The sequence below is a fragment of the Rhododendron vialii genome, chromosome 12a (assembly GCF_030253575.1).
Source record: "Rhododendron vialii isolate Sample 1 chromosome 12a, ASM3025357v1".
In the NCBI taxonomy this organism is placed as follows: domain Eukaryota; kingdom Viridiplantae; phylum Streptophyta; class Magnoliopsida; order Ericales; family Ericaceae; genus Rhododendron; species Rhododendron vialii.
This window is the reverse complement of record NC_080568.1, coordinates 27,191,985-27,219,598: the sequence shown is the minus strand read 5'-3', so window position 1 is coordinate 27,219,598 and position 27,614 is coordinate 27,191,985. Positions and strand designations below refer to the sequence as shown.

Here is a 27,614-nt window from a genome sequence, read left to right as displayed (position 1 = left end):
GAAATATCAAACGTATAATTAATACACTATTGTTACAACTGCGTTTTTTATTCGTAAACTTAATTCGCTGAAGAATAAATGGTTTCAATCATTGTGAACCTTTTGTCATCCATCAGTTTCACAACATTATTACTCTTACTCTCAATCATTTTTCTCTCCACTCTCTAATTATTATTCTCATTTCTCTCTCCACTTATTACTTTTATCTCCGATCATTACCCTATTTATTTCTTCACTCATTATCCAAAAAATCAAACTCAAAAATTCTCAAAAATCCATCCAAACACACCATTAGTTATTCTATTTTGTTTTGGTTGTTTGGTTGGTTCTCGGAAGTTGAAATCTGTGGCCGCCGTGCCTTCCCGCGCATCGGAGCCTGTCGTGATAGCAGAGGCTTGCCCTGGAGTGGCGTCCATGCTAGTTAATGCGAAGGCACGCCGGCATTCTGTTTGCGCTGTTTTCCTTTCAAGAGCTGTCCAGCGTGCTAGTTTGGGTTTCTGTTTCCGATTGATGATTTCATCCGTGTTACCCGTCCATGATTTGAGTTAGGGTTTCCTTAGGATCCTCTACTACCTAGTCGCGAACGAGACTCTTATGCCGACACCTAGTGTTGGTTTATTTCGGCAGCGTGTCTTTGAGCCTGTTAGCGTGGTGTGCTTTTTGTAGTAACTTGTGTCTTAAATTTGGTAATTTTAATTTTTTTTCATTTATTGTGATGAAATCTTTTGCCATCAGGTGTTTGAAATGAAATGAAATGCTTGACTGTTAGATTAAGAAAAAAAAAAAAACCCACTCCTCGTGAATATCATTTGCCTATGTTTGCAGTCTTGGCCGGCAAGTCAACAAATTTAAGGTCCACCCAAATGATATGATTATCGAATCTTTTGGAATATCCGAGAAGAGAAAATCTTCTCTACACTGATGTGCTGGAAACTCTCGTTTACGGTACTCAATTGTGACCGTTCAAAAGTGTTTTGGATGATCAAGATATTAATGAAATTTTTTCGGGGAAGAGTTAACCATTGATTACACAAATAGACGACTGAAATTGCGCCGCTCTGTAAACAAGTCGTTCACATCTGAGAAAGCGATAAACTTCTCCAAACAAATGAAAAGATAACTCGAAATAGGTAATTGCAACTCTCATGATCTCATCTAGAGATTCTAATCAGAGAAAAAAACCCTACCGACATCCTAAAGACTGGAGGTCTTTGATTATTTCTTATATTTTGAATTATATATCACATAATCTCTAAAATGTTAGTTACCAAAAAAAAAATCTCTAAAATGTTTATGTGATATATGTGCCAAATAAAGTGGTACAGTACTAAATGTTTAGGTGATAACTGATAAGTGAAAAGAAGATTGATGGGTTTTATATTTTCAATTTTAATTTTGAGGCCACCTCATCTCCGCTCGTAAAAATGTGTGAAAATGATGTGGGAGGGACCGTAAAAATTAACTGTTTGGGAGTCACAGCGTAGATTGTATCATGCCCTAATTAATTATGAAAATTTGCTGATAAGAGTCTCAATATGAGAATCGACTGTGGATCAAAAAAAAAAAAAAAGAGAATCGGCCGGCCTTAGATAAGCCTTTTCAAAAAAAAATTTAATTTTTTTTGGTAACAACCTTTTCAAAAAAAATTATCTTGCATTCTCCAACTACTTTCTAATCAATAGAATAGTGTCCCCTCGTTAAAGGGCTATAAATTACTCCAATATTCTAGGAAATGACAAGGAGATCAAAAAGCATATCTATGCAACAAGTACTCTTACGAATTCGTAATTTATTTTGCATTCAGTACCAAAAAACTTTCACAGATTCCTAATCTATTTCTGCATGTTATTATTCATAATCTATAATTACAAATTGAAAATTTTATAATCCAAACAAAAAGAGGTTCCGAAACACCACTATGGAGCAAGCAAGGACACGTGGTGTCCCAAATTATGTTTTTCACCGAAGATTTGTGTCGTCCCCACCTTAAAGTGTATGAAGCTCATATAACTATGAAGTGAAAAGAGTGACTGGAGCACCGAATCCTCTCCTTCCATTGAGGTGGGAACGCGGATACAAATATGTGTGCTGTCTAATTTCGTTTCACCAAACTACAAATCAGTCACCATCCCCCTTTAAAATTTTCTCCTGTCTTTTTAACAGAGTTTTTTTGTTTTCTTTTTAAAAAATTATTTGCATCAATTTTGTAAGCTGATCGTTCGTCATTCTTTATAATCGAAAGAGTATAAAAAATATAGATCAAAGTCAAAAAAATTCACCAACAACGAAAAAAGTCCGAAAAAAGCAAAAAAACAGTATTTTAGTGTGTTTAGTCATCTTATATAAGTTTTTTTTGTTAATTTTTGTCCATATTTCTACGTTGTTGATGAGATGAGCGATTTGATATTATTATTATTATTATTATTACTACTACTACTACGACAAAAAAAATAACAGGACAATACGTTAAATAATTAAACAGATAGTCATTAACAAAAATTAATTAAATCCCAAACAAACCCATGAACCATTATTGTAATCTCTCTCTCTTTTTCCGTTTTTGTCTTCTTCCTCGAGTCACTTGACTCCCCTTTTACATCAACTTCAGTGCTCTACCCATCTCTTTGCTTTCACGAACTAGGCACTCATTGAGCTTTATCTCCTTGCTTCTTGCATGCTTTTCTGTTCAATTACAATAGGTAACTGTGCACATTTCTTAACCCTTGTGCTGTTTGGATCATGGGTTTGGGATTTTCCTTCACGGGATCCCTCAGAAATTGAAGTCCACGCAAGCTTTTCACTCAAATCATATCAATGGTGGTGGGTTTTGAAATTATGTTACAGTTTGGACAGAATTGGGGTTCATGTGAGATGTTGGAGGTAAAAATTAAACCTTGTAGTAATTGGGTCAAGTTGTCAAGAGGAAGTTAGTTTTCTTGCTTGCTAGTTTAACATATTCTGTTTCCAATCTTTCAAACTCTTGAGTGCTGTTCCATAAAAATGGAGTCTTGGAGCTATGTTTCTCTTGAAAAGGGTTTTGTCCATGATGAATCAATTCATCTTGAAAAGGGTAAAAAAGGGTTGATGGGTCTGGAATTGAAAGCCCCATACTGTAGTTATGAAAGCAGTTTTGCAGTCACTAGTGAAAAGGGAATTGAGAATCAGGGGTTTGTGGAATTCAATTTCCCAGAAATGGTGAGAAGGAAATCTTGGCCTGAGAATGAAAGAGTTTCTGCTCCCATTTCACACACGACAAATACATTTTCTGCGGAAAATGAGTCCGGTTCAAGGATTTCTGACTCTCTGGTAGAATCCAGCAGTAGGGATTCTTCCCTCATTGATTTGAAGTTGGGGAGAATTGATGATGCCGTGGAATTGGTATTCTCTAAGGCGGCCCCCATGGATTCCTTGGTAGACTCTTCCATGCCGGCAAAAAGGGTTCGAGCCGGTTTGGGTTCTCAGACTCCATTTTGCCAAGTTTATGGGTGTAAGAAAGATCTAAGCTCATGTAAGGATTACCACAAGAGGCACAAAGTTTGTGAGATTCACTCCAAAACTCCCGAAGTTGTAGTGAAGGGAATGGAACAAAGGTTTTGCCAGCAATGTAGCAGGTTGGTTTGTGCACCAGTTATTGCAGCTAGGGAATAGGGGAAACATATCAATTTGTTTTTTTAAGTATTGTTTGAATAGTAAGATTAACACCTTGGAGGAGGAACTCCTCGTCTACTTTCTCCTAGCACAATATATGAAATATTTTGATCTTACTTTTGGCAATTGTGAAGCAATTTGTAGCTGTAAAAAGTTTAATTTCCATAATAAGTTGTTGTATTAACGAGGATTATGAGTAACCTTGGCTTTTGAGGCTCTAATTGTGCTTGCTTGTTGAGTCCTTTTAGGAGTTTCTCTATCTATCTTCCTACATTTGAGCTCCATTTCTGTAGATCTGCATATCAATGGAGGGATTTATTATCAATCAAATGAGAATAGCTCCAAATTCCGTTTTATAGCTCACATATGAATGTCTATCTTGAGTTTGAGACCTTTATCATGATGGAGATGAAATGACCTTAGTTTCAGGAACCGCACACGCTTGAGTGAATAGTTTTCTATTACTTCATCAGTACTTTATATTTTCTCTTTTTTTGTGGCTTTCCTTTCGTTTCTTTTGAGATATATCTGCTTGAGAGGTTCTACTCTGCCCGGGACCGCTCTCCTTTCTCAATGGTACCAAGGTTCTTAGAAAGTTCTGACTAGGGAGTGTAGGAGGGAGGTTCCGAGGTGGATTCGCGATTAAGAGGGTCCTTAAATATAATAGGAGTTGTTTGAAACCTTTTGTGGTAAGGCCTGTAGTTATAAAGTCATACCAACAAAACCCGGAAAACTTTTACTGTTATCAATCTTCCTCTATTTCAATTTTTCAAGTCACCTCTAGCTAAATCTCTGGTTAAGTTTTGTTAAGTCCCTTCCTTTGAAATTTCCAAACATAGCATTTACGTTTGAAATGCATTCCAGCATGTTCTTTTTTGCATGTTGAATCGATGTTTAACCCTGTTGCTATGAAGTTTGCAAACAATAAAACAGGCTTCTTTTGCATTGCTGATATCATAAATGTTGGGTGTTGATTTGCAGGTTCCATTTGCTGGCTGAATTTGATGATGGTAAACGCAGTTGCCGTAAACGTCTTGCTGGCCATAATGCACGTCGAAGGAAGCCTCATACGGGAATTCACTCTTGCCGAACTGGGAGGCTAGTGCAGGCGTATAATGGTATTTAAAGTATTTTAACTTCTAATTTGGACTATTGAACTGTTAAGTTAATTGCCCCTTTCTCTCTCTTTGCTTTCTTTCTCTACTTAGTTCCCGTTCCGCTAAGGTTCTTATTTTTTAAGTACTTATTTTCCGTTTTACAAGACAGGTCATTCTCTCACAATACATCACATTTAATTCAAAAAATAAGTACTTATTTATTTAGTTAGTGGAATCAAGTTCTCAGCATTTTGCTCAAATCTGTCATCTCTTCCTGCTTTTGACTTTATGTTAATGTGGTTTTGCCAACACTAATTTCGTTGTTCATCAAATTAATATTTTGGACGCTTATGGTTGATGCAGCTAAAATCGATCATTACCTGAGGGAGGGAAACCTTTTCCTGATTTACTTGTATCGAAGAGAGAGTCTAAGACTCTAAAAACACATTATACAACATTGTGCACAACATACCAATGTGGCATTGTTTCATTTGCAATCAGGTAGATCGATATTTTTCAATTCTCAGTGAGACAATGCCACAATGACATGTGCATGATGTCGTATTAAATTGTTGTGTTTGTAGCATTCTCTATATCGAGAGGAGCCTTCTTTTGATATCTGAAATCTGCTTGTAAAGGATGGAGGATTGTATGGATTTGATGAATTGAGGCCTGAGTTTTTAATTTACTTTTTTTATTGTGATTTTTTTCCCTCTGTAATAAGTATTACTCCTTCAAGCTTATAATGTCCGCATTGGGGTTTTTCAAGTGTATAAATGCCCCAAAACTTTTGTTTTCTCCGGGAAAGTATCTGTGTCTTCCCTCAGGAAAGTCATTTTACTGCAACTTTTTTGAAGTGCAGTGATGACATTTTGCTTATTCTTCTTCATTAATTCTTTTCTTGGCTTCGAGACTTCTGGGGAAGGGAGCTGATGCTGTATTGGAGCAGTTCCATTGTAACATAACATTCCACTTTAAGCTACTCTTCAACTGTCAAGATAAGTGGTCCATTTCACCTTTACAAATCCACATATGCTAATCATGGATGTGCCCCTAAGAAGCACGGGCAACACAACACAACACAACACGGACTCGTGTTACACAGCATTTCTTCAAAGTTAGGACGCGGACAGGTTGTGACCAATTGAAAATATTATTGTACGGAGGATATGTCTTATTGAATTCATACAAAAGATGGAAAATATCATTTCTATCAAATTAAGATAAAATTCGCACATAGCATTATTATTATAACGATACGAATCAATGGTCACTATATGTGTCTATGAATTGAAGATACGAATCAATGGTCACTATATGTGTTCAAGAACTTAACCTTCATGGAAATTTTGATTATGGGCCAAGTGTTAAAAATTTCATTTTCAACGTGTCTCAAGAGTGTCTCCGATGTGTCCTCCATTATCACGCATTTTAGGAGTATCTGACAAGTGTCCGAGAGTGTAGTATAGTGTCAATGTCCAATACCTGTCATTCAAGAGTACGTGAGGCCAGTAGACTTATATGTGCTTCTTAGATGTGCTCCCATGATTTAGCTTTGAGCAGATGACGTATTCGATAAATTGTTCTTTCTTGGGGAGCAGCAATCATATTCCTGTCTAAGTCCATTATCGCAGTTCTCCTTTTCGTTTGTGGTGGTATTGTGCATTATTCTGGAAGTAATAATAAGTGACTACTTTGTTCAGTTTGTATTTAGGGTTCAAACCTCAATGTGTGGGCGCTGGCACAGATACGCAAATATTCATCTGTTTATGCCTAAGGCGTTCCTTAAATGTGCTTGTTTGATGAGGCCTAATCTCCATTCATGCAAGTTCAAAAGGAAACACTGAAGTACCTATATTATTTGCCTGAACCTAGGTTCTCATATGTCTTCTTTCTCAGAATGCTTGCAGAAACCCTTACGAGCGTTATCTAGTGCGAGCAACACACCATGTTACAGCCACTCTGATTTAATCATCAACGAGTGGTAACTGATTGATTTGGCTTCTCTAAGATCATTATGGCAGTCATGCAGAAAATTTTGATTTATCATTCTGGGACATAATTAGAACCGTAGAACCATGGATTAAAGTACGCTTTAGTTTGTAACTTCTGGAGTTTTGAACACACTAAGATGCAATCATATACATAACGATTGTCGGTTACCTGTTGATTTAAGACAGCTGATTTATTTGGTTTCTAAAAACAGGCATGACAGCACTAGAACATGTTTATGTTACGTACGGAGATGCCTTAGTGTAAAAAAAAATAGAATAGCATGTAAACTTCATAGATAGGAGTCACAGGACTCGGTCCTTTAAAGTGCTGCCTTTTTCCAATCAGATTATTCGGATTATTTAGGTTTGCTCACTGTATTTGGGGGTAGTACTGAAATCCATCTATTTTTGGGAAAATATATCTTGACATCTTAATTTCTAATTCATACTTTGAATGTTTTCATGACATTATGCAGGTAGCACGTTTCAGAGTAGCACTTTAACAGCATCATCTTTTGCTTGCGAAGATGTTCTCCCGAAAAGCCTTCTGCATCCTCAAACACATGACACAGATCACTGGAGCGGGCATATAAAACTTGAAAAGAAGGTCGATAATTGTCCTAAATCAGAAACGCCCATCGCAAATGGACATCTGCATCCAAAGTCTATACTTGCTCATGGTTTTGGAAAACCTTGTCCTCCTTTTCATTTTAGTGAAGTTAATTCAGCTACCGGAAGAGCTTTTAATAATATCAGTAACCTATACCCACATGATCTTGGGCCCTCACACTCTGTCTCTGGTTCTTTGGTCCAGAATCCCTCAATAAGAAGTGAAGAGTTCAACCTTCTCAACTCAGCATCAACCGTCTCTGGTTGTGCTCTCTCTCTTCTGTCATCTCAATCACAAAATTCTTCAACACATTCATCAGGAATTCCAATGGCTCAACCACCAATCATATCTGGTCGCCATGCTCATTACAGTCTTAATGTAGTCTCTGGAAATCTTTTGGGATCGAGCTTTTCAAATAAGTTTAGCTCTTCAAATATGAATTATGCGGAAGAGAATTGCTTTGGTCCCATACTAATTTCTGACGATAGCGATGCTGTCAACTTCAGTGATGGAATTTTCCAAGGTTCACAATACGTCGATGCCAGGGCTTGTCTTCCTTGTGAAGATGGACCTACCATTGATTTGCTTCAACTTTCATCGCAGCTTCAGCGGGTGGAGCATGAAAAGCGATCCATGCAGTTGAAGCTGGAAAATGATGCTTTCTAACGACGTAAGCTCATGTCAGCAGTGCAGGAATAAGGTACACAAACACATGATTGAAGAATTTCGTTTTTCATTTTTTCTGAACTGATTAAACAACAAAAAATAAATTTACTCTTTTCATATTTTCAGCAAAAAGTATTTATGTAATTGACTCCAAGTGGTGAGAATGCACCTTAGGCCCTGTTCCCTTTGTATATTTTAGTAGATGCCTTGGGCATCAAAACTCACTTGTTCGCCTGCCAGAACAGATACCCTCTCCAGTAGGGTGCTCCAAAATCTGTTGGGGAGAATCCTTCTGCAAGGGCTCACATGATCACATCTCATATTTTGCGGTCTTGCATCTATGGCAGTCCGGCAGTCTGCCACCCTGCCTAGATTGGCTGGCCGTCTTCTGAGTGTTCACTTCAGTCTTATTTCTAGCTTTAAGTCCATATGGCCAAGCTAGCAAGCTCAGCCCACGCTTAGCCGCCTTGTACTTGGCCTTATCAAGCCGAGTGCCACATTGATCCTGTGCGATGCCCCTTGGGCCCCTAACTTGGTCGATGTGAATCCTAGGTACGCGGTGTCAGGCACATATCCCGAATGGGGCAAAGCAGCCTAGGGATCCGGAGCTGTGTTTTAGGCAATACAACCCCTATCAGCCAGCAATAGACCAATTTGTGCAGCCCCACTATCGATGTCAAATCTTCACTATAATAAGGGTCTTGCTAACCGCGGATGTAAACCATGTAATATGTATATAATGTCAAACAACTTCATATTTTAATACGCATCTTACAAATAATTGCTACACTTTCATGGATATTCATACACTTTTTCAAATAATGATACTCCTTTTACACATTAAACCCTGACCTAAAGGCTGTGTTAGGATTTTCCATAAAAGAAATAATCAAGGATATAAACGATTGAACCCTACAGTACAGATCTTAACAAAAACAAAAGCAGGAAGGACATTGGGTATTTAATCTTTTAGAAGATCACCAATTATGCAAACTAGTCAACCCCAAGGATTGGCCTAGTAACTTTTAAGCACTACTCCATTAACTATTGTGGGGGTGTCCATACGAAATATTGTCTCGACTTTGAGTACACCCCTGTTAATAAGTGATGATATTTGTTCTTCAAAGTCTTAGTGAGACACAGATAAGCAGACCGGGACACCTTGCATTATCAAGAAATTTTTTTGTATGCAGTTGGTCGATAAAACATTTCGTGCTTCTTTTGGACAGATGGATTTTCGCTGGTGGGATTGGTTTACACTTCCAAGATTGAGCGTTCTAGTTAATTTTTGAAGCTGGGTTGAAAGATGAATCAGAGATGGATTTTTCTGGGAAGTTTGTACTACTGCAATCCTCAAGAAACTCCACTTAACTTTATGTCACCTATAAAAACTAATTATTCAATGAGAAGTTATTGAATTTGTAGAATTCAATAACTAATCTTAGAGTGCACTATACTAATCTTTCAAATTGTAGAATCTGCTACGTATATTATAATTTCAAGGCTCTACAACTGAAGGAATTAATCATGTGATGATATCTCGTGTGATTCTGCTTCATAATTCAAACTGTTTATTTCGTATGTCACGATGTATTTATTGTCTCTATAAATAATTAGGTTAATCAGACATCGATATCCATGCAAACAAAACATATTTGTCATGGTTAGAGTCTGACCATTCTTTTTTTTCATTCGTAAAATGTGATTCGACCAAACTTTGCATGATGTTTAGTCAAGTACTTAATTTCTTACATGGATGAGAAACGTATCATCAAATAAGAACGCGGTGTGATAGGATTCTTGCTCCTTTTTTAGATGCTCTTAGTTGGATGTTAATTCTCCACTTGGAGAATAAATTCTCTCCCCAGGGTTGGAAAACCCCAGTTTTCCTCCAAACCAATAATATGCTGCCACGTCATCAAATTGTACCATTTGTCATCAAATTGTACCAGTAAATGGAAGACTCACGTGCTTGGTGGTTCGGTCCTAACTTGGCCAAAATACCAATCAAAAAGTTTTTTTTTTTTTTTTTACAAGAACCGATCAAAAAGTTTTTTTCCCACCGGTCAGAAATATTCGGGTCAGTTTACGATTGCCTTGACTATTTCTCTTCTTAGTCTAATCAAAGACAGGTCAGCCATGCCGAAACTAGGAAATTTTAAAAAAAATTGTTCATGGTATATGACTATATATATTGATTTGAACCGGTGAGAAGATACTTGTTTTTTTAATCATTTTATTTTGGAATGTTGTAATTAATTTTTATCTTTAGGACTCTCATAATTAAATATCTACTTTTTATTTATTTATTTTTTTTGGCCAAACGGAAATACTCATAAATTAAACTAGAGCAGATACTTGATTATGACTTATGAGAGCCCTATAGACAAAAAATAATTATGACCTCTTAGGATAAAATAATAAAAAATAAGATCTCCGCATCAGTTCAAACGGATTGAAAATTGGAATACTTAATTTTTAACTATATTTTTTAATATATAAATAGTCTAAAAAATTTAAATGCTCCAATGTTCAATCCGTTTCAACTGATGCGAAGATCTTATTTTTCTGATCATTTTATCTTAAAGGTCATAATTAATAGTTGTCTCCAGGGTTCTTGTAATAAAGTATCTGCTCTATAGACAACGTATCAATATAGTCATATAACATGAATAAATTTTTTTTTTTAAATCCCGTAGTTCCGGCATGAATGACCTGTTTTTGATCGACTAGGAAGAGAAATAGTCGAGGAGCACGTAAACTGACACGAACACCTCTGACCATTGAAAAAAAAAGGGTTATCTGGTTGTAGTTTAAAAGATCTCGTAGGTTACTTTCTGATCGGTTCTTGTTAAAAAAGAAAAGAAAAGAAAACCTTTTCATTGGTTAATCTGTTTGGAACTCAGGGAAATGAAAGGAAAATGAAAGAATTTTCCCTCCTATTGTTTAGTTGTAGAGAAAGAGAGAAGAAAATAAAGATTTTGAGTATAATGAACGGTAAATTTTTCCTCTCATTTTCTTTCTCTTTTATTTTCCTTTGCTTTCTTTTCCTTTTCTTTCCATAAGTTCAAAACAGAGCCAAGTTTTTAGCTTGCAGGAGGAGTAGTACTGAAAATGGTTTATAACTCAAGTTGGAGGACTGAACCACCAAGCACGTGTTTCTTCCATTTCCTGGTACAATTTGATGAAGTGGTAGCATATTATTGGTTTGGAGGAAAACTGGGGTTTTCCAACCGAGAGGTGCTACAGTTCCCGACGGGAGGGCTCCGACCGGATTTCCGACGACGCGCCGGGTCCACTCCGGCCACCAAACGGCTAATCCGAGACGTCCAAAAATTTAAAAAAAAAACTGAGTGGGCCCATGCAAAAATCAACGGCATCCGATGTGTATAGGTAGCCGATCAAAACACTCCATTTTTATTTGTATCCTCCGTCAGAAACCTTAGATTTTCTGTTTCCAACCCTGGCGGAGATAATTTATTCTCTAAAACTTGAGACTGCAAACCATTTCAAATGTCGTCGCTGGCCACAGCATTGCAGATGTCTCGGTTTGAAAATTCTGCTCGGGAAACTTTTCACTTTCCTTTTGACTCACTAGTTTACAAAGTTAGGTTCTTGCCGGCCTCGTCGGTTTGAAAATTCAAATGCCAAAAGACAATCAAACAGGAGAAAAACCTAACCCATACCCCCACGGTCCCACCAACGCTTGCTACTGATTTTCCAAAGCCACCACATCTTTTGTCAATCATCAGCAAAAATCAAAAGTCACCAACCCAGCCCGAATGATTAGTCCGGTTGTTATTAGGTGGATTTATTCTCCACACAATTAATCAGGGTTCAATTCTTAGGGTCGGGCCGCAAAAAAGTAGTAACTTCTTGTGAATTTCTTAGTCCGGGTGTGGATGGACATGATGACTTGCAACTTGCCTTTGGCTAGACCGGAGGAGAGAATTAGTTAAAGTGCGCCTAATCTGAACACCTCTAACCGTTGAACCAATAAAAAAAAGGAACACCAAGCGATGCGAAGAATAGCAAAATTTTAATCAATAGAATGCATATTGGAAAGATTTGATTGAATTGTCTTGTCTAGATAGTCAGTCCATCAAATACTAGATTTGGGGGCTCACATTGGAAAGATTTGATTGAAGAACGCCATAAAAAAGCACCATTCAAATTCTATAGTAAGATAGCAAAAGTACACTTTCGATAACAGAAATTGAAATATCTATTGCAGATGTGCTCCGAACTCACCAAAAATACCAATGATAAATAATTTCCAACAAGTCAGAAACACAGTCTTAAGCTTCTAGAGAGAGCTCCGATCATAGTACCTCTGATACAGACCCAGATCAATAGAATGCGTCATTCAAAACAAATGATAAAACAATAGTAAATTTCAACCTGCAAAAACAAACGCTCTCAAGCTTCTGGCGAAGCTGGCAAAGCTCGGACGATACCTCTGATATAGATATGAACCTTGATCGGTCAAAAGGCCGAGTAAATGAGAATTTTAGTCTATTTTCCAGGGCCCTTGGCTTCAGCGGAATCTGCAGCAGATGGGTTGAGTTCATCCCAAGCTTCAACCCATGTGACCATGGCGTCGGCCAGCTTAAGGAAGTAGTCATCTAAGCTTCCGAGCTTTGCCTTGACTTGCTTAGAGAGTTCAATGTAGCATTTCTGCACGGTAGTGCATTCCTTTGGAAGGACAGCAGATTGGAAGAATGGGATCAGCTCTTCCTGCCAGTAGATGCCTTTATATTCCTTCTTGAGGTTCACAAATGGGTTGCTTGCTTTGCTGTGCCAGATGTAGGGGAGTCCCGTCTTGACTCCATATCCCAAGTGATCGCATATTACCTACGCGAACAATGAATCAAAAGCTGTGAATGGTTTTGTAAAGTTGAGAGAAAGCATGAAACAGGATTGCTGCTGCAGATTTTGGGTACATAGGAAAAAATGGTCAGGACTCGGGACGATGGATGGAACTACAAGCGACATGGCAATATTACAAAACAAGGTGTGTGCATACGAAAATCTCGTTAACCAACTCCTAGTTGTTCACCATCAAAATCAAAGCAGTTGAGACGAGATGACGAAGGGATGAAGCATTCAAACCGAAATATGCATTAAAATTTGAACAAGTTGAGAGTTGTTGAAAACAAAGTACTTCTTGGGAGAATTTCTTTTGAGTAATGTAGATGAATAATACCTTGATACACCAGCCAGCCCACATGTCATCGTACCGTCCAATAGGCTGACCATCACCCATAAGTCCAAAGTACATTGCAGGGCCAATCAACTCACGGTCGAATGCCAAATTCATACCGCACATGGGGAATAGAGTCCCCTTCGGAATCGTCAAAACAGCATCAACATACCTGGAATAGATAAGTTGATGTTGATCTACTAAAGACTCATGTAGGAAATTTCGGTCCAAGAAATGTAATCATACCTAGTGTTTCTCTCACGAGGCTTGACAAGTTGGGTGGGTGCATCGTAATCAGGGATGTTAAGCCAGAGGCCATGAGAAACCGCAGTGGGGGCACCCTCACGGAGACTGAATGGGTATCCACGGACGAAATCAGCACCTTCTCTGTACGGATCGTACAAGGTGTTGAAGAAAAACGGAGTCGACGGGCACAGTAGGTTCTTGATATGCTGCTGGAGTGCATTAATGTCTTTCCCAGATGGATCTTTGGCAACCTGTGAGCCAATAAGGAATACTTAACACTAGAGCCAAACGAAACGGCTCGCTAACTTGAAACAGCAAAGCCAATAGAGCACCTCAATGACTTGATAAGAACAATCATAAAGACAAATTAAGCACAAGAACAGGAAGTAACAAAATGGAAAAGGAAATAAGAGATGCCTTAAATCGTAATCGAAATACATAATCAAACGCCTCAACTTGTTGGAGCATTGAACAACACAACCAGACTATCTAAATGCAAGCTATAGCAGGTCTTGCTAAGAGTTGGACCCAAAACAAGAGAACCTAAGACATACTACAAGAGTACCAAAGACATACTAATAGATCTGAATCTCATCTAAACTAATCAACCTTAATTGCGAAAATAAAAAAGCTTAACCCAGCCACCTCATATCAAAGAAAACTTTACGGCACAGACATCCTAGAAGGCTAGAACTACAATCCCATTCAATGAAATGATCAAAGCCAAGGATCTATCGGTGGGGTTCACCGTATACCTAACTGGAGGATCATTGAACACTCCAGATCCAATTTGCAACACTGGTCAAACCTACAAATGAAGAACCAAGCAACATTGTTGATTCCCCCGTCTGTGAAGTTGTGAGTCAGTTTTTTCTAATATGTAGCAGAAACGGTTACTACAAAGGTTATTAACTGAAATAGATCTCCAACTTCTGCATATTTAGATAGTTCTTTAGTGCCGTTACAGATCCATTACTTTCTTTTCCTGCTAATGAAGTGATAATTGGAAACGTGTATTAGAGACAAAACAGATCCAGTTCCTACATAGAATAAGAAGAGAAATTCAGTAGACCAAACTCGATAAATGACAGTTCAAAAAAAAGAAAATCTCAATAAATGACCACCAAAAATACAACACAACATTCAAGCGACATAAAAGCAAAAAACCGATCTCCAAATCAAAAAACAAATCAAGTGGCAATCAAAAAGTTATGAGTACCAAAAGGAGAAATCAAAAAAGTTATGAGTACCCAAAAAACAAATCAAGTGGCAATCTTTCCAAGCCTCACAACCCACCAGGCCACCATCCCAATCTCAACAAAATCCAAAAACCCTCCTAAAACCCACTCATCAAAAACACCAAAGAATGAAATTTAACGCGAAAGGCACGTCCACGTAAGCTTACAAAGCAATTATCATTCATCGTTTAGATGTACTTCAGAAAAAAAACACAGATCAAATCAAAAGTCAATCTTTCAGAGCAAATCTCAAAACCCTCCACCCAACCCCACCAAAATTCAAAATCTCCATACACCCACAAATCAAATCAAACGCCACTCTTCCAAGGTAAATCTCAAAACCCTCAACCCAACCCCACCAAAATTCAAAACCCCCAAAAACCAACAAATCAAATCAAACGCCAATCTTTCCAAGTAAATCTCAAAACCCTCAAACCCAACCCCACCAAAATTCAAAATCTCCATAGACCCCCAAATCAAATCAAATCAAATGCCAATCTTTAACAGTAGATCTCAAAACCCTCAATCCAACCCCACCAAAAACTCAACGTCCCGATCAAACCCACCGCCCAAAAAACCCCAACATTAAAGCCCCAAAACACATCCAACCCCAAACTATACACCCCCATGTTAAAGGCCCCGGAACATACACATCACAACGATTAGGTCAACAAAGGATCCGAAACCTATGGATAACAACAAACAATGGTGCACTTACAACACAAATTCTCCAAAACTCTAGCTCTGATAACAGGTTACAATGAGGGGAGAGGCCGCCCAGACTCTTATACTAGTGATCGAGGTGATAATTAACCGATGGGAGGACAAATCCCAAGACCCAAAACCCACATTAAATAAAAAAAATTCCCAACAGGAAAAACAAAAGGAGAGACACAAAAAGGGCTGGCTTACAAAGCAATCGTCATCAATGGTGTAGATGTACTTCTTCTTGGAAACCATGTAGCCGAAGCAGCGGCAAGCGGAGTCCTTGAAGGAGATGCAGGAGGCCTTGGGGCCCAGGATCCGGTTGATGTCGTTGCGGTTGTAGAGTTCGTAGTCGAAGCCTTCTGGGACCTTGATGACTTTTGAGGGGTCGCCGTCCTGGACGATGATGAGGTGGTAGTGCTGGAAGAAGGGGCGCCACATCTCGAGGAAGTCGAGGTTGCGGATCGTGGGTATGACGATGTCGAGCTGGTCGGTTAGGAGGGGGATCGGGGTGGCGGCGGGGTCTGCCATCGTAGAGAGAGAAAGAGAGCGCGCGCGAGAGTCTTTGAGAGAGAGAGAGAGAGAGAGAAGGGCGGAGTTGAGAGAGTCTTTGTGAGAGAATTTAGTGAACGGTAGGGGGTCTGATATAGGAGTACTAGGAAGAGGGAGAGAGAGAGAGAGAGAGCTGTTGGTGAGTTGTGCACCTGAAATTGGGGAATTAAATTGTGACATGTGTGAATGTAACTGCCACTGTGTGAGGGTGTGTTTGGAATCTTGAAAAAAAAAAATTGTTTATATCAAAATTGTTGTGAAAAAAAACTTGTATCATGTGCTAAGCACAATATTTTAAAAAAACAATTTCAGTATTATTAAGTTTAGATTATTTAGGGGTCAAGTTGATTTTATATATATAATATAAAAGTCAAGCTAATCTCAAAAGAGTTTTAGATCAAGTACTCAATATCATGCAACATTAACATTTTATGTATCAGAAGTCGAACGAAAGAGGTTTATTTTTTGATAACTTTAAGTCAGTTTACGCACACCTTGAATATTAGGTATTTTGAGATTGATTTGAAAGCTTAATGAACTTAAAAAATATTCGAGATTAATTTATTAACATAACCAAATTGATGTTGAACGAGTTTTTTAACGCAAGCTCAAGTTCTATTACTTCTAGTATTATTTATCTGTAAATAATTTGTTTTCCATTCTATTATATTTTTGGCAGGATTAAATTTTGAGAAGAACGAGCATAAAAACTTTAAAGAATATCATAATGTATTTCTATGTAAAATTGTCTCTCAAATCTTGGCTCCCCAATACCAAAATTTTGAATTCGTTCCTGAATTTATCAGCTCAAAAAGTTTAGCGCTTAGTATGACATAAGTTTAGAGGCGATGATGCTTCTTGTTGTTACTCTTCCAAACTCTATAGCAGATGCTTCTTTTTCGGGCATGAATTTCATCAATTAGCTTCGCAAGAATCACAACAAAATGAAGAATGATTAATTTCTTACCGACTCTTTGATGTTATTTATTAAAATTAATGCAAATGAAATAATTACTTCCTCTTATACTACATGTATTTATGTGTGTTTTGGCAAATATGAATGGAAACTGACCGTATTATTCTTGTAGAATAGTACTCTTGAATTTATAGAATTTAAAAATATGGACAAGGAAAACCTAAAAAATTCAACGATCGTGTCTTGGATTTTTTTAAAATGTTAAAAATAGCCCAATGAGTTGTCATTAAAGTTTTAAAAAATGTATTAAAAAATGTGAAAAATGCATAAAAATATGTGAAATTGTATTGATAAGGGTAAAAAGTGCATCGGCGTCTGTGTTTTTATCTTTTCCTTACTTTACTGGTAGCCCAGTAGGCTGTCAATCGAATAACCCTTCAAAATTTATGTTTCAGCACTCCCAAATTAAAAGATCTTAGCTCCGTCAAATTTTGTAGTAAAAGAAAATTACGAAGTATTATAGAAAGCAAATCCTATTCTAGCTCGGCTCCGTTAGGAAAAATTATTTAGTGTGCGTGGTTAGATTCAAGACAAAATGTATGAACACTATCACAATATGTGGTGAAAAATGAACCCATAACCAAATGGTGTGTGCCATGGGCACTGAATAAATATAGCATTGGCATTATTATAGGCAGGGTGCAAAACACCTGAAAATTTATCCCATAATGAAAACCAACGACCGACTCTCTCTGCTCTCTCTCTCTCTCTCTCTCTCTCTCTCTCTCTCTCTCTCTCTGAGTGTGTGTTCTACTTGGACTCCAATTACAATTAATCTGATAAATATATGGACATTAATTATCAAGTTGTCAATTCTACGGGTCCTCTGTTTTTTTTATTGATATGTATTCTATAAGCAATATTTTTTCTCCAAGTTAAAAGTTTTTCTTATTAGTATTTTATTGTTTCAAGTAACAATAACTTCAACCAGAAAAATGAGTCATGGGTTGGAGGAGTTTTTATGGGGTTTTACTTAAATTTGAGTTGGAGTATCGAAATGGTAAGGGACGGACTCTTATATGATCTGAGTTGGAGTATCGAAATGGTAAGGGACGGACTCTTATATGATTTTTTTAGCGTTGTATTTTTTATTTAGGTCAAAAAACATGGATACAGTTATGAAAAGAAGCCGGTCATAATGCAAAATTCATCTTTTTTAGTCCTATTCAAGAAATTGTGCTAGCTAAGAAAAGTCGTATCAATTTAGACGACTTTTCTCAACTTTTAAACTAATATAGTGAACATTTCAACTTTCAATTTGTAAATGACCACATACTTATAAAATTCTGGAGTCGTCACTGGTTTGAGTCTTATGGACGCGCTTAGCTCCTCTCATTTAAAAACAAGTGTAACAAAAGGTGATGTTTAAATTAGTTTCCAGAAAGTCTTGTGCACAGATTTTGTTGTGGGGCCCACCACAGGTCTCACACAAATCATCCGAGCTGTTCATTAAATGTAAAACATTTTTTCAAGGGTCCCCGTAAAAAATAATCTCAATCCGATACCTATAGGTGCTCGATTCAATCATATAACTTTTCATTATCCGAAAATCTGAATGAAAAGTTAGATGGTTGGATGAAGCACCTATAGGTATTGGATTGAGCTTTTTTTTTACGGGGACCCTTGAAAAAATGTTTTACATTTAATGAACGGCTCGGATGATTTGTGTGGGACCTGTGGTGGGCCCCACAACAAAATCTATGCACAGATTGCTGTGTGTGTAGCACAGTTCATTAGTTTCAACCCTTCCTTCGTCTTCACCGACAAATCAAATGGGTGATTCCGGGTGTTTTTGTTTTATAAAAATGAAAACTTTCTTTTCCAACATTTTTTTTTTTGGCAAATTAATCTATTTTCAGTTTCAACATTGCTATGTATAAAAACATCACCGAGTCTAACGTGCATCATTAACATCAATTCAATTCTTTTTGTGGGAAAGTGACATATAAATTACTCCTATAATATAACGAATTAAAAGAAAAACAGAAAGAGAAAGACCGATTGCTGGTAGTATCTAGTACGGAGCATTTTTGTTTTGGGATCTAAAACAGCATCTTCGCAGGTTCCCTATATTCGATAGGAAAATGTTAACCCCCGCCTATTAGGTGTAGGATAATTGATAGAAAGATTGAGTTTTGTTCATCCATCACTTAAAAGGGTGAACATGTGTGGATCCCATCACAAGGTGATGTCTCCACACCTTTTTAACCAATAGGAAGGAAGGTAATGTTCACCTTCTTTTAAGGAGGGTAAACAAAATTGCACTCTATCAATATTTAGAAATAATGTATTGATATCCGTGAAATATGTATTGATATCCGAATTTGTTTGACATTATATACTTATTATCTTGTGCCTAGTGGCGGAGGTTAGCAAGATCGATTATTATACTCTTGGGATCTCAGAGCATCTTCACTGATTTCGAATATTTTGGGTATTGATTAGATGGAGTAAGGCCCCATTCCGCAACGGAAAAAAAGTCCTTATTTTTTAACAAGACAATTTCAAGCTCAAAAATTATGAACTTATTGAAATATAAAAATATGCAATATGGATCTTATATACGATGCAAAAAAAATTGAAAATTTATTTTTCATTTACATTATTTTTGAGTTTGAAAATGTGAAATAAGCTGTTTATTTTTTAAGAAAGTTTTTGGAACGGGACCTAAATTAACTTGTTTCTTTGCCATTCAAAACAAGTCATTTCCTCTAACTAAATGGGCTGAAGGTATTTTTAGTGCAGACAAAAGATTTAGTGGAAACTCATTTGACGATGCTCACTTGCTGAACGTGTTATGGCAGGTGGGGAACTATTCTTCCTCTCAACCTCTTTGCTCAGAAAAAAAATGAGAGAGATGGAGCCTGGTGACTGGTTTTTGCACGTCAAAGAGAACAAATCATTGGGCGTTCCTAGTGCACCATCACGCAATGTCCAAGTTTCACTGAATATTCATGCGGGATCCGAGATTAAGCGAGAAAGATGTGAAACATCACGTTGTGGTGCTTTGAATGATTAATTACACGCCAAAAGCGACGTGTCGCAAAGCTACGGGACAAAGACTTTTGGTATGTTGCTGGAAGCTTTGGACCCATTCGTGCATTTCTTTGACAGCTCTAACCCTCGCAAATCTTCGCTCTAGGATTGAATAGTGATTCCCCTCAAGAAAAGTCGCGGACGCGTTTCACAAATGAACCATTTGTTTGTCACTTAATTTGCCTTTACCAAAACTTTTTGCTTTGGGTGCATGGGCCGATTAATAATTAATCAATTCCCTTGTGGGTATTCCTAGAAATAAAGCACGTCGAAGAACAGCTAGCGTTCTTTATCCGCAAGAAGGGGCTGTGAGCAAAACACAGCAGCACGCAATCTCATTGTTTACAATTGATCAAAAAAAAAATTTCACCGTCCATAAGTATTTTGGACGGTCCGGATTTTAAAACAAAAATGTTACTTGCACAACCGTTGTGTTGGTTGTGTACGTAATTCTGACCGTCTAGATGTATTTGGACAGTCTAGATTTTATAAAAACTCTTCCAAGGAAAAGTTTAATTTTTTATGGGGAAGAGTTTGAGCGAATCCTGACCATTTATTACCACAATGGACGGCTAGAGATTGGTTGTGTGTTGTGTTTTACACAACCGTTGTGTGTGTAGCACTTTTGATTTTAAAAGAACTCGAGTTTTGTTAAAATCGAGACCATTGATGGCCGAGACGGACGGTGAGATGGGTCAGAGCTGCACGTTGTCGTGTTTACTCAGGGAGCCTCCGCTTCCATTCTTTACATATATATCGGGACAGTTCTAGAGACATCTATAAAAACATCTCAAATCTCAATTTCATAGTTCCCGATCAAATTTTTATGATCCGAACAGTTCAATGTGTGCAAAATGTGATTTTTAGAGTGCCCGTAGAAATTAGAGAAAAAAAATGACAAGGAAAGGCTTGATTTGAGTAGTTTTTATTTGAACTGCTCAATAAAAAACTGTTCAGATCAAGCTCTTTCCGGTCATTTTTTTTGCTGATTTCTCTCGAGTACTCTTAGAATCACGTTTTGATCACATTGAACTGCTCGGATCATTAAAATTTGATCGGAATTATGATATATTTTTTTTATATATATATATATATACATATACATACATACACGGGACAGTTCAAGGGACATCCGAAAAAATATCTAAAAAAACACCTCATAGAGAGAGAGAAGGGGCCGGGGTCGGGTCCGAGAGAGAGAGAGAAGGGCCCGTGGCCGGGTCCAAGAAGGATTTATGCAATTTTAGGTTGATTGCTACAGACAACAGATATAAAGGTTGGCCTGGCCCGCCTCTCCTGCTCACGCCCAAGAGGGCCGTCCAATTCACTCTGTCTCTTTGAGTTTTGAGTTCTATTAGTTTTTCACCTAGAAACTATATATAGTGAAGACTGGAAATTACAACAGCATTCTATCACATTAGTATTTAGTCTATCAACATTACTCCGTATTTTTATATATAAATAGAGACATTATAAGTTTGTAACATATAATTGCAATTTAAGTAATGAAAGAATTTTAACTACTCCAAATCTCTTTCAAACCCATCAGAAAAAAGGTATGAACTTACCGTCGTAGGATTTGAATCCGCAATCTCATTGCTCAAGTACGAACGCACAATGCACCGACGGCGACTGTCGGACAAAGAGACCATGGTTGGTTTTTACTATCTTTCACACAGTCCAAACGTTAATTTATCATAGAGAGAGAGCCCTTTGAAAAAACAAGCCATATATAACAGCTAAGCTACAATACAAATAGGTCACCAATTTACAGTTGGATCCTCTCCTCCTCCTGCCCTATGGCTATGGAGTTGTCCCAATTACTCTATTATGTGGTTGTTGGAGCTGGCAATGTCTCTGTAATGGTAAAGAAAAACCCACCGACACAAAAAATGCCAGGACGATATATGACGTGATTGTTATATATGTAGAAGACACTAATAAAATTTAAACAGATACTATTTTGATCAAAAACTAATACAGAGAGAGGTCAACTCAAAAGATGTAATCCCCCTTTCACGGGGAAGCATTAAATATCAAGTAGCTAGATCAATAGCCGTTGGATTGAGATTACAAAGGAGATAAAATCAGAGGATTTATTCCGCCGTAATGGAATGGAGTAACATAGAATTTTGTAGTAAAGACGCGAGAAAGATGCACAAAATGTGCAAAATTCTACGTAGAGTAAACAAAGCTTTAGTGCATATTGTTGGGGGGGAAATTGATTTAACACCAAGATTTTTTTGGCAACTTTGAGCCAACAATTAAGTATGACCCGAATATCATATGAGATGGGTTTAAATGAGTTTAAATGCTCCTTAGTAAGAGTTCTAAACCACAAAAATGATGAAAAAAGTTAATTAGAGATGAATTGAGAAATTGACTCGGGTACCTGAGTTTTCAAAGTGGGGATGTCCTATGGGTTTAGCCCACCTTAATCCGCGTGCGCTTGGTCACTTTTGGACCGCCCCATGCCCGTGGTCTGGGTTTGGACTCGGGCTTTGGACTCATAACCCTGATCGTTTTACTTCCCTGACATTGGAGTGAGTCATTGGACTTGTGCTATTCAAGCCCAGAACATGTTCGGAGCTGTTGATTAACAGAAACACACGATTGTTTCCTTCAGCAGCAAGCCAGAGCAACAGCTTCACATAAGAGAAACATATTCTCGCAATTTTCCCACCAGTTTTTGCTGGCACCAAACCACATGGATTGAATTCTTCAGCAGCTGGTATTTATCTTATATAGTTGCAGTTGTCCGCTATCTTTTGTATAAAAGGGTTCCTCGGGTCCGGTTCCTTGGCTTCTAGTTCTATCCTGGGAGACAAACAAACGCCATACAACCGATTCCCAGCGGTGGTAGCTAGCTATATAACTGTTCAACAACCGTTGTATCCTAGAAGAGAGACGCGGTGATTCTCCTCCACAGTTGAGACGTCGAATCAATTTTTAAGGATAACATGAGAAACATGTGCCTTGAATTGCTCCAAAACTGGTTATACTCACTGCAGTTTTTATTTTAGTTTATGTTCAGTTGATTACAATTCCACAAGTCGCCAATCTTGCAAACAATCATCCCATGATGCCACATCTTCTACTCGCCACAAACCCAATTACAGGCTTCAATCTGACCAAGTTTCCTAGTTCGTCCGAAATGATCTTTCCATTCTCTTATTTGTGGTGCTGACTTGGAGACTCGAACAACTTAAGCACTGCAATGGACTCGTCAAGGCTGGATTTCAGCCGAAGCCAGAGTTAGCAGAACAAACCTCGGGCTTCAATCCAACATATAAACAGTTGGCGAGACCCCCGGAAGCGTACCTACCCCTTCTGTCACACGTAACAAACATATTAGTACAAGATTACATCTACATCTTCCAGGGACATGCGGCTTGACCTACCCAAACCTTAATGAAGCCTACTTGGGGTTTGCTTAAATGGCTTGTTAAGCAACCAAGCCAGCATTTCCATTTCCAAAGTACAGAAGACAACAAGCTTGAGTGAGTATTTTAGTGAGCCCTGCCATCTAGTATAAGTTAACAGCCTTGATAAATATTTCACAAAACGTACTTATGGGCCAACAGTTCACACTTCGGCCAAGTATCCTACAAAGATGCTTCCGAGAGCAACATACTCTAGGAAGATCACCATTGGTTGTTATGCAAATTAGAAACTAGTAATTAAATGGCAGTTAATAGACGTGTATTTGATTTTCTTATCTGTGAGTAAGAAAGAACAGATACTATGAAAAACAGAAGCAGCAAAGATCCATCTCACCCACATATCCTAGGCAGATCACCACAGTTCCAAAATTTACATCTCTTCTTAAACAAAGTTCAGCCATAGCCAAAGCAATCAGCAAATGCATGAGACAGACAAGCAGAAACAGAAGGATGGATTCAGAAAGCATGAGACCAGCTAAGATCAACTTTAGAGACTCATCATAGCAACAACATCATGAAACCGACACACAAAGCCAAATCTTTTTATTCAGCAACAAAAAATTTACAGAAAACATATTTTTCCTTGACTAAACAAGAAGAAGAAGAAGAAAGCTCATGTATTGGAACTAAAAATTGTGCCATGTAAGGAGACAAAATCATAACAATAGATGATGACTAGAATAGACATGAATATCAAAGGAAACCCTGCAGAATTTGGCACAATCTGGCAGAGGAGAAAGCTCAAATCTACAGAAAATCAAGCTTTGGCAGCTGAAACATGCCCTGCCTATGTGCTTGTTCTTTAGACAAACACATGGACGTTTATATGAAGAGAATTAACCCATCCACTGGATTTGTTTCTAATTCTAGTTTTGCCAGCAGTATAACTGAAACAAGCAGCAGCGCAAAAAGTAAATAATCAAAGTTCTACAAAGGCACTCTACCGGATTGAAACCATACCACTCAGATCGTTGCAACAAGATACAAACAAAACTCGGAGAAGATCAATAAGCCCGTCGCATACCCCGTTTTGGCTTTTTCACAAAACTCAATCGGATTTTCTTAAGGCGTCTCCTCTTCCTTGCCATTTTCTCCGGCAATGTCTCACGTTTCTTCTCTTTCTTCAAAACAACAGGTTTCTTCACAAATCTGGGATCCATTTTGTACGCTTTGGGCTCCACTGGAACCCCACTGCTTTCAGCTTCCTTAAACAAAGCATTTGCCTTATCCACACGGCCATGAGCAACCAACTTCCCCATCAACAGGTCATATGTCTTAATCCCAGGACTAAAACCATCATCCTTCATCTTCGTGAAAACACTCATAGCCTGATCGATTCTCTCTATCCCGCACAAAATTTTAAGAAACTCATAATACGCCTTCCTATCAAGAGCTTCCCCGAATCCAGCTGATTTCATCTGATCGATCATCTCATCTCCCTCTCCAATCCTTGCAGCCTGATACAAACTCTTAATTAGAACAAGAAATATTGTCTCATCTGGATAACATCCCCACTCACCCATTCTATGAAACAAATTCATCGCATCTTCCGTCTTACGAATTTTACACAAATTAGTGATCAACACATTGAACGTTTCCACATCGCAGGGAACACCCGCGACATCCATATCAACCAACACCTTTTCTGCTTCTGATTGAAGCCGAAAGGGGTCCTTTTTCCTACAAAGCTTACACACACAATCAAGAATGGCATTATAAGCCACAACACCAATCTCAAACCCTCCTCTATACATCTCCCCCGCTAACCTCCTCGCCTCCTCAAGCTTCCCATCAACACACCACCCCTTAATTAGCACATCACATATGTAATCATCAGGAAAAAACTTGTTTGCCCAACCCTTCACCATTTTCTCAGCATGGCTCGCAAACCCATTTTCACATAATTTTGTGACAATCAACTTCATTGACTCACTGTTACGAGCAAACCCATAATCATTCTCCATCTTTTCGAAGAATGAGGTTACCTGCATGGACAGACACAAGATTCTAATTTGTGCAGAAAAATGTAACAAAAATTGTAATGAATGCAAAAAATCACACCAATACAAAATTTGAAATCAATCACAAGTTTGAAGAAATACACATTACCAGAACAATATAGTAGCTAAAACAAATATACCAGTGAACCTGTGTGTGTATGTTCCCAATTTCCAATGGAGGCAAGAAATAAAGTTCAAAAACTGGAAAATCGTACGACTTGAAGAGAAACGAAAATAGATCAACAAAAACCCATCTTTTCTCTTCATTTCTCACCTCAGTTATTGCAAGTATCCTCTTCTTTCTTCATTTCCCACCCTTTCTTGCAATTCAAAGTCGCTGAAAAAAAGATAATTTTTCCCATTCCTTAAAGCACCTACTTTACCCTAACCCAACCCAATCAACCACGATGGGTATCAAACCCTTCCCCATAAGATTTGAACCCATAATCTCACCACACTTAATGCTGCTACACAACATTAGGCCAACTACTCTATGAAAGATCGAAAAGAATATGACTACATACATAAATGTGCGTCTGGGGTACCACAAAAATGATCTGAGCTGCTCGTTCTGTTCAAAATGATTTGTTTACTGTCCCTGTTTGATACATTTATGTATGTATCTATAGCAGCTCTGATAAAAGATAAACTTAATGAAAAAAAGGTCTTTCAAAATTCGGGCCATCATAGATTACCTGAGTCGGCCTGCCAGCCCGAACCAGCCGGTCGATGGCCGATTCCAGCGTTTTCGCCCCGGAAACGCCGCGGCCGGCGACCAGAACATCGTGGGCGGCCTTGAAGTCCTTCCGGCGGCCCAAGTAATTTACGAAGTGGGACAGCGTCTCGTCGTCGGGCTTGAAATCGGGCCTGCTGGAGGCCCATTTGTGAAACCCCAGGACGGCGCGGCCGGCGCCGGGTGAGAGGTCGAGGGTTTGGAGGATCACAGAAGGGGTTAGTTTAACATGAGAGAAGCTGAGGTCGAGGCGTTGGGTTAGAGAGAGAGGGTCCGTGGTCGGGTCTTTGAGGAGCTCGGAGGAGAGAGATTGGGCGAGGGCGAGATGCTCTTCGGTATCTGGGTTGGGGTCGGGGTGGGATGAGAAGAATCTGGAGGGGAGAGAGAATGGTGGAGAGAGAGAGTGGGTTGTGGGGAAGGAGGGTTTAGAGAGAGGGAGGTGAGGGTGGAGGAGGCGGTGGGGTTGTGGATGCGGTGGTGGTGAAGATGAAGTGAAGCAGCGGCGGGAGAAGAGAAGTCGGAGCTGCTTGTGAGACGCCGCCAACGGCGTCGGAAGCCGACGCATTTTCAGGTCTTCTGAGTATATTCCGTTGCACTGGTTCGAGTTCAACAGTAACGGAACGATACGGAAACCTAGGAGTACTAGTAGTGGTGAGATGAGGAAGGTTGCTTCGTACTGTAAGTACCATGGGATCCTCGTTTCACCCGTAGATTACTATGGGACGGGGATGGTGTCGTGCACGGACCGTCCATCTAACGATCAATGGTTTGGATTGTCGAAACAAATGGATAGTTGAGATTATGCATAGAATCGTGCAATTCGGGTCGTTGATTGCGGAGACGGCTGATTCAAATGTGCACAACACCACCTCCCAATGTGATTATGTGATTACTATTGCGGTGTTTTTCGTAAATTTGTTGGAACTATCTCCAGTGGCGGATCCAAGAATTTGACATAACGGGGGCACTAATTTTTTTGTAACCGTAATATACGAGTTACAATTAAACACATTTATTTCAAAATAATTTTGGCATTCATGATAAATTAACAATTTTAAAGTATATATATATTTTAATAATTAATTACTTGGGCAAACTTGCGTGCATTGACTAAATGCATTAAAACAACATTATCACATGTTCATCATCTATTTTTTTATTACTAACTCTACTATTACAGTTTTGAGAATAAAAAGCATACAAATGAAATGTGGTGGTAGACTCGAACCCATAAATAATATAAAAAATAAGGTACACACTACTATTTTCTAGTAAAAAAAAACCTACCATTTTCTAATGCCTATTGGGGAAAAAAAAAAAAGAAAAAAGACACACACACAAAGCCAACTAGGTTAGAAGGAGAAAAGCAGTAGAAAAAAAAACCTATGCACGAATGGGAGAGTCTTGAACCGCGCACCTCTTGGTTAGAAGGTGAGTGCTTTGCCAGTGCAATAACAAACAACTTGT

General features: G+C 38.4%; 3 protein-coding genes across 3 annotated transcripts; 1 reads left to right on the top strand and 2 right to left on the bottom strand.

The window, feature by feature from the left end:
* Positions 1 to 2,588: 2,588 nt before the first annotated feature.
* Positions 2,589 to 9,543, top strand: LOC131311795 (squamosa promoter-binding-like protein 6). The gene is made up of 4 exons (XM_058339368.1): positions 2,589 to 3,611; positions 4,630 to 4,766; positions 7,216 to 8,049; positions 9,245 to 9,543. Exons 1-3 carry the CDS (start codon positions 3,001 to 3,003, stop codon positions 8,013 to 8,015), a joined length of 1,548 nt encoding a protein of 515 aa, XP_058195351.1. The 5' UTR covers positions 2,589 to 3,000; the 3' UTR covers positions 8,016 to 8,049; positions 9,245 to 9,543.
* A 2,679-nt stretch (positions 9,544 to 12,222) lies between these two features.
* Positions 12,223 to 16,127, bottom strand: LOC131311796 (probable UDP-arabinopyranose mutase 2). The gene is made up of 4 exons (XM_058339369.1): positions 15,615 to 16,127; positions 13,465 to 13,715; positions 13,222 to 13,390; positions 12,223 to 12,869 (listed from the first exon to the last, which is right to left on the bottom strand). Exons 1-4 carry the CDS (start codon positions 15,936 to 15,938, stop codon positions 12,531 to 12,533), a joined length of 1,083 nt encoding a protein of 360 aa, XP_058195352.1. The 5' UTR covers positions 15,939 to 16,127; the 3' UTR covers positions 12,223 to 12,530.
* Positions 16,128 to 24,017: 7,890 nt separating this feature from the next.
* LOC131311079 (small ribosomal subunit protein mL104 (rPPR9)) lies at positions 24,018 to 26,866 on the bottom strand. The gene is made up of 2 exons (XM_058338402.1): positions 26,110 to 26,866; positions 24,018 to 25,399 (listed from the first exon to the last, which is right to left on the bottom strand). Exons 1-2 carry the CDS (start codon positions 26,710 to 26,712, stop codon positions 24,419 to 24,421), a joined length of 1,584 nt encoding a protein of 527 aa, XP_058194385.1. The 5' UTR covers positions 26,713 to 26,866; the 3' UTR covers positions 24,018 to 24,418.
* Positions 26,867 to 27,614: the final 748 nt, after the last annotated feature.

Excerpts from the sequence above, each read along its gene's own strand:
- LOC131311795 (XM_058339368.1), top strand. The coding sequence starts at position 3,001 with ATGGAGTCTTGGAGCTATGTTTCTCTTGAAAAGGGTTTTGTCCATGAT. Across the intron at positions 3,612-4,629 it reads TTTTGCCAGCAATGTAGCAG|GTTCCATTTGCTGGCTGAAT; the intron begins GTTGGTTTGTGC and ends GTTGATTTGCAG. Across the intron at positions 4,767-7,215 it reads GCTAGTGCAGGCGTATAATG|GTAGCACGTTTCAGAGTAGC; the intron begins GTATTTAAAGTA and ends GACATTATGCAG.
- LOC131311796 (XM_058339369.1), bottom strand. The coding sequence starts at position 15,938 with ATGGCAGACCCCGCCGCCACCCCGATCCCCCTCCTAACCGACCAGCTC. Across the intron at positions 13,716-15,614 it reads CCATTGATGACGATTGCTTT|GTTGCCAAAGATCCATCTGG; the intron begins GTAAGCCAGCCC and ends ATTGGCTCACAG. Across the intron at positions 13,391-13,464 it reads CCTCGTGAGAGAAACACTAG|GTATGTTGATGCTGTTTTGA; the intron begins GTATGATTACAT and ends TATCTATTCCAG.
- LOC131311079 (XM_058338402.1), bottom strand. The coding sequence starts at position 26,712 with ATGCGTCGGCTTCCGACGCCGTTGGCGGCGTCTCACAAGCAGCTCCGA. Across the intron at positions 25,400-26,109 it reads GGGCTGGCAGGCCGACTCAG|GTAACCTCATTCTTCGAAAA; the intron begins GTAATCTATGAT and ends CTGTCCATGCAG.